The sequence below is a fragment of the Dysidea avara genome, chromosome 13 (genome assembly GCF_963678975.1).
Source record: "Dysidea avara chromosome 13, odDysAvar1.4, whole genome shotgun sequence".
Classification (NCBI taxonomy): Eukaryota; Metazoa; Porifera; class Demospongiae; order Dictyoceratida; family Dysideidae; genus Dysidea; species Dysidea avara.
The window spans coordinates 6,265,886-6,271,897 of record NC_089284.1 but is presented as its reverse complement, the minus strand read 5'-3'; the positions used below and the strand labels follow the sequence as shown (position 1 = coordinate 6,271,897).

The following is a 6,012-nucleotide window of genomic DNA, read 5'->3' as shown; positions in this document are numbered from 1 at the left end:
GGGGTGTGTCTCTTCTTGAATAGCTAGAAGGAAAGTTAAGTTACCAAGAATAGGAGTGATTGCTGAAAAGCTTCTAAAAGATAAATATACTCTAATAGAGCAGTCAGGTCATTTCAAGTTAACAATTTGCAGTCAGTATCAGGGATTTAGCTGCATGATTATCTACAATTCTGAAGCTTGTACATCTTATACTAGTGTATCTTCTTCAAGTCTTTGAGTATATTGATTGATATCACTATAGTATGTAGCTATAGCTACAGTTTAAGTACACTTGCAGCCAATAATTGACAGCACTTAAATTTTACTACCAGTTATATTATTATGAACTCTTGTTAGTTGTTACTGCACATAGCTTTTCTAAGTTTGTTGTAACTACTCATATAGTTACTAAAATGGTGTATAAGATGGAATGCTTCATATAATGGTTATTAATTAATTCTTGGCAAAACTCCTTATGAGCATCTTGAAAACTAAGTGACTAGCCACAGAAACTAAGAATTATTATGGAATAATAGGCTAGATACAAGAATAAAAAAAATAATAGGAGAAAATTTTGAGAAATTCTGGAAAGAATAATAGGTAAAATTTTGAGCACATTAGGCCCAGGCCTAGTGCTATGTATAGAGACTAGGAACGTAGCAATAAAGGTAGCTTTCACTTTGTAGGTTATGTAGTATTAGCATGTCAACACACAAGAAACGGACTGATCTGTGAACTTTCAAAAGTTAAGTGAATCATTTAAATATGCATATATATATATATATATAATGGTGATGTATATAAAGTGTTCACCAGAGTTGACACTTGTTTGTAGGGTTCATTCTGGATCTTCTAGGACAGTTGAATGCTGAGGCAAACTCTTCACTGTTTACTACACTGCCAAGCACTCTAACAGTTGAACATTTTACATGATTTTTTGTTTATATAGTTGTGACTAACCGAATTGGTCTTGGACTGTGGGGGTCTGTTTGTGTATTTAACTCCAAAGTATCATCATTGATCTTAGAGCACCATAACTAATAGACGCAAGGTATATATTTTGCAAGGTTTATTTTGACATGCATACCTGTGCAAATGATACAAAGAAGAGTTGGTCCAATGTGTGTCCTCTGATAGTTGATTGCCGTACTGTTGCATTCATCACGTTTGTGTATGCATGGTACGCTGTTTGTAGGCCTCCATTATCGGCAATGTTCTCACCCAGTGTAAGCTGACTGTCTACCTGGTGATGTTAAATAATCGTAATAATTAATGCGTGTATTGAGTTATCAACCACCATACATTGTATCCTTGCCAGTTGTACTGACCGTACTGGTCCACAAAGCATTGAGTACGTTGTCTGAAATTTTCAAGGGATTGGTTTGTCCACCATCGAACACGGTTGCCATCTTTATTGAACTGTTGACCTAAGTGAGGTAATATAAAGACTATGTCTGTTGGTATAAATGCTTATCTCACCTTGATCATCAAATCCATGAGTAAGCTCATGAGCAATTATTGATCCCAATGCTCCATAAACTAGAAAACTGTTCAAATAATAACTATAAAATAGTAATGATGCAAATTACTACAGACTTACGGTGGCCAGTTTGATGCAAAGACTGGTGGTCTCAAAATTCCAGCCAGAAAAGCTGTATATAATTAGAATAGAAATGTCACAAGCATAAGCAGCCAGACGACTTCAGTGGAACAGCTAAGCAAATATAAAATCACAGTTTCATTTCTTACCAAACTGGTTAAACTGAGGTGCATAATACGCATTAACTGCAGTGGGAGGGGCTAGCCACCTGCATGAAGAACCATAATCTAGATGACTAAATAGAATGAACTTACTCTGTTTTGTCAGTAGGGTTCATATATCTTGAAAAATGCCGATGAATTATAAATTCTCTAATAGATGCAATGATCTCAAAGTGGTTCATTGAATTATCAATATCAAGCTGTTATACACCAGAAAAGTCAAGAGATACATCAACACAGTACTAACCAAATAATTAAAATAGAAATATGTTATAAGGAACTAGAGCTGTGAAACTGAACATTCAGAATATAACCGGTTACTAAGCAGATCATAACCATCGGTTATCTGGTTAACTGAATTCAATGCAATCTTTTATGCTGCACACACACACACACACACACACACACACACACACACACACACACACACACACACACACACACACACACACTTTAGTTTTGAAAACCAGACCATTTTAAACTACATGCACCTTAAAATTTGTGGTACAGTTTGTCAGATTGTTCTTATAGTGGCCAAAGTAATAGGCGCCAAGTGATTATACTTACAGCAGAATCCTACTGCAAGTATATGATACTAATGTCAAAGCACAAAAAGTATATACTCAAAACATACATTTTCTGAGCAAATATCTTGAAATCGGTTATGTAAAAGTAACTGATAACTGGAATAGTTGGTTAGTTAATCCATTTACCCAATAAGGTTTCATAGCACCTGGACATTCAATTAATTGAATGCTGAATATTATACTAGAATAGTGAGTGCTTTATTAGAGTAATTGAAATTGTTATTTGAGACATTAGTTAGTTATAGATTTATCAGTTATCTGGGCACCATGCAGACAGTCCCCAGCTTGGGGATTGCATGGATTAACTGAGGATCTGATGAATATGGGCACAAAATAGTTGAACCCAGCTGACTGTACATGTGGTGTCAGTACATTCTTACATTTTCATAATAGGCATCAAGTTCACTGTCTATTTTAATGAGATCTGGATAAGCAATCTGTCTAGTAATGGAATTGACCTGTAAGTATAAAAGTATAAGCACAACAGAATTTTGACATATCTAGTAGTCACCTTGTCTGCACACTGATCCTTGGTGGTATTATCTAGCCAATTCCTTTCCCTCAGTCTTTCAATAAATGCATCAGATATCTCATCAGTTACTTTATTTACCTACGTGAGTATAGTGTGGTCTGTGCTACAACTTTTACAGCTAAGTGAAAAAATTGTTCACTTTTTGATAAAAGCACCAAACTTGGTACAACATTTGCTTAATTCACACTATTTCATATTAGATATGGTGCCATTAAAATTACCAATCATATCATGCTCAAAGAACCTGTAAAATAAAATCAGTAGAAAATGTATTTGGAGAAGTCATAAAAGTGCTTTGAGCTGGCTCAATAGTAAATATGCTGAAACTTTTCACCTGAGTGGACAAGCAAGGGATGGTCAAATCCAAAAGCTAATCAAGGGAAGTGTCCATCCAGTTCATTAGTTTGCCAAGTTAAGAAGTACGGAGGGTCATGGTGTACGGAGGGTCATGGTATACGAAGCCATGGATGTGTGATACATTATTTCTAATGGATCATACCTGTACTTTTAACACTGAAATATTGGCTGCATTAAAAATGTTTAAAAACAGGTTATTTTACCACATTTTGAAAGATTTTCTGATTACACTAAATTTGAGATACATTTATGCAAAAATGAAGATTTTGAATGCACTTGTATGGTTTCCTGAGTAGCCAGAAATGGGCTTATAACCTAGTTTTAAAGTTTCAAAACACGCCCTAAGGCAATGATTTTGATGTGGCACCATATCTCAAATGATTTAGTATACCTTACTCAACTTCCACAGAAAATTTTGTGCTTTTATCATAAAGTGAACGATTTCGTTGCTCAGCTGCTCTACTAATACAGTAATATTAAACAATTTTTTTCCAAATATTGATGAGTGAATTTCCTGTTCGCTGTGTATCTGTTTCCTCATCAATAACTTAACACAGTAATATAATTTGCCAATCCATTAACTATAAATCTCTGTTTTGTTAAGTTCTTGTAGTTGTTGTGCTGTCCTGCTCATGTAAGTGTTTTACATGTCTTTTTGTTACTCCAACAAGGAAGAATGGCTTTGATGGGCAGTGCATGGAAGTGCCTAAAGTCAGCTTCCTGAGAATAATCATTATCTCAACTAAATTAAGGGCTAAAGGTCAACGTTTCAGAGTGCATGCACTTGTGATCATGCAGTTACCAAAAAAGAACTCTGTTTAATCTTAGTGACTATCAAAGATGAAGCAAGCGCATACATTTGAATCTATCCTCCAGTTACAGCACATGCACACAAACATGGTTTATAATTATACATGCTATATAACTTTGCTCTTACTATATCTGTAATGTTTTCAATAATGAAGTCTTCCACAAATGGTCTGGCTATAGCCAGTGGCATTGCTATTTCAACGAGTTCCACACAGGCCATACTGGAAGCTTCAGCAAGCTTAGCAGTCTTGGGAAATTTCATCTTCCGCAATATTCCCCAGCTGAGGTCCAATGAACCAATTGACATTGCTAATTCATTAATTAGCAGCTGCCATTTAACATAGTCAACAGTTCTGAAAGTGTACAAAGCTATGACATATTCTTCTCTTTGTATTTCTCACTTACACTGAAGAAGACAGAAGTCTATTGACATTTCTGAAGTAGTCTGGTGTTTCAACAATTACAATAGTATTGGCATTGAATTGTGGAGTAAAACCAGCTCTGCTGAAGACCGCATTAAAATATTTGACCCAATCCTGTGTGGAACTATGACAATGCAAACAATACAAACAATTATAATAGTCTGTACCAAGTTGAATAAATCAAAAAACTCTTGCAGAGTCATTGGATTGTACCGAGCTGAGATATTACGTAATTCTGTGTCTGTCAGTGATTCCTGTATAGAGGCAGTATAACACATGATCACATAAAGCCTCCACTTACCATTGCTAATTGTCGTTCATAGTCAGCAATATCATGCGCCTTACTATAATATAAACCCCTAGCATCTCCACTCACAAGGCTTAGCACAGCTTCAATGAGATCTACTAAGTCGAAATAATCCTATAAAAATGTTCAGTGAAAGAAGGTAGAATTTGTAGCTTTAAAATGTGCCATGGCTTACTTCGCCTAATTCAGAATACTGCTGCAGAGAACGAAGTGTCAATCCACCTTGTCTAACCTGCAGTCAGCAAAATATACTGTAGCTCAGTACAAAGCAATATGTGAACATCAACATCAGTATCACAGGTATAAGAACTGAAGTCATGGCTGCATGCATGCTGGCCTGCTGCTATTTCAAGCTATATATTGCTTAATTATGTATTATAGCCACAACATTTACCCTTATTTTTGGAAGAGAAGAATTCAGATCATCTGGAATGATTCCAAAGTCAAAAAAGGCAGAACTTCCAAGGTAATGGTCACCAGCCAAATCATAATTAATGTTCCAGATGTAGTCACTGCCATATATTCCGACAGTACTCCATCCACCAGCATCTCTTATAAAGTCTTGTAAGTGGCTAACAAAGTTGTTCTCTATGAAAGTAACATCTGTACAGGCAGAATAGATGTATTTTGTTTTCTTGATAGCATCAGGGTCATTTTGCTGAGGAGAACCGGACACATACCTACGCAAATGATGGAAATTTCTCAAGTCCAGTTGGTTAATAGTTCCCCATGAATCACGGTCCCCTAGAGGATTAGCAGACAACCATTTCCCACAGCTGTACTGGTAGAAATCATTACACGGGTCAGCACTGTTATCAATATGATTTAACACCTCTGAGTTGCACACATCCGGTGTGAGGCACTCTTTTTCATCAGAGTCTTCGCGCAGACCAAAGTAACAGCCCAAAGCAACCGCCGCAATAATTACAAGCGACACTTTTACCAGCAGAATGATTATGATTGCCCACCATATTATCTTGCTGCAATTATGCCTTTTTTGAGGTGGGGCTTGTGACTCTGGCTCGATTGGCTTCTTTGGAGGTAGTGCTTGCATTTCAGACATGTTTATTGCTTGATAATAATACATACTATATATTAAACTTGTGTATGTTTTATATAGCTGTAGCGGCCTCGCGGTACTGAGTAACAGGTCAAAGGTTCCGTAGTTAGCTAGCATAACCCCGCCATGCAGGATACCACATGTATACTTTGGACTCTTAATCGGATGCAATATGGTAGCTATGCTGTATACAGTAA

The 6,012-nt window shown here is 36.4% G+C and overlaps 1 protein-coding gene across 1 annotated transcript; it reads right to left on the bottom strand.

Moving 5' to 3' along the window:
- Positions 1-713: 713 nt before the first annotated feature.
- LOC136243368 (neprilysin-3-like) lies at positions 714-5,820 on the bottom strand. Its single transcript, XM_066034884.1, has 16 exons — positions 5,150-5,820; positions 4,931-4,987; positions 4,750-4,869; positions 4,616-4,702; positions 4,432-4,562; positions 4,154-4,379; positions 2,839-2,937; positions 2,708-2,785; positions 1,834-1,940; positions 1,729-1,787; positions 1,580-1,631; positions 1,459-1,526; positions 1,282-1,406; positions 1,067-1,222; positions 940-1,016; positions 714-888 (listed from the first exon to the last, which is right to left on the bottom strand). Exons 1-16 carry the CDS (start codon positions 5,816-5,818, stop codon positions 789-791), a joined length of 2,211 nt encoding a protein of 736 aa, XP_065890956.1. The 5' UTR covers positions 5,819-5,820; the 3' UTR covers positions 714-788.
- Positions 5,821-6,012: the final 192 nt, after the last annotated feature.

What these genes read in the sequence shown, in the direction of transcription:
- LOC136243368 (XM_066034884.1), bottom strand. Translation starts at nt 5,818, where the DNA reads ATGTCTGAAATGCAAGCACTACCTCCAAAGAAGCCAATCGAGCCAGAG. An exon ending in AGACTTCTGTCTTCTTCAGT is followed by an intron (nt 4,380 to 4,431) that starts GTAAGTGAGAAA and finishes GTACACTTTCAG; the next exon opens with AACTGTTGACTATGTTAAAT. An exon ending in ACCTCAGTTTAACCAGTTTG is followed by an intron (nt 1,632 to 1,728) that starts GTAAGAAATGAA and finishes AATTATATACAG; the next exon opens with CTTTTCTGGCTGGAATTTTG.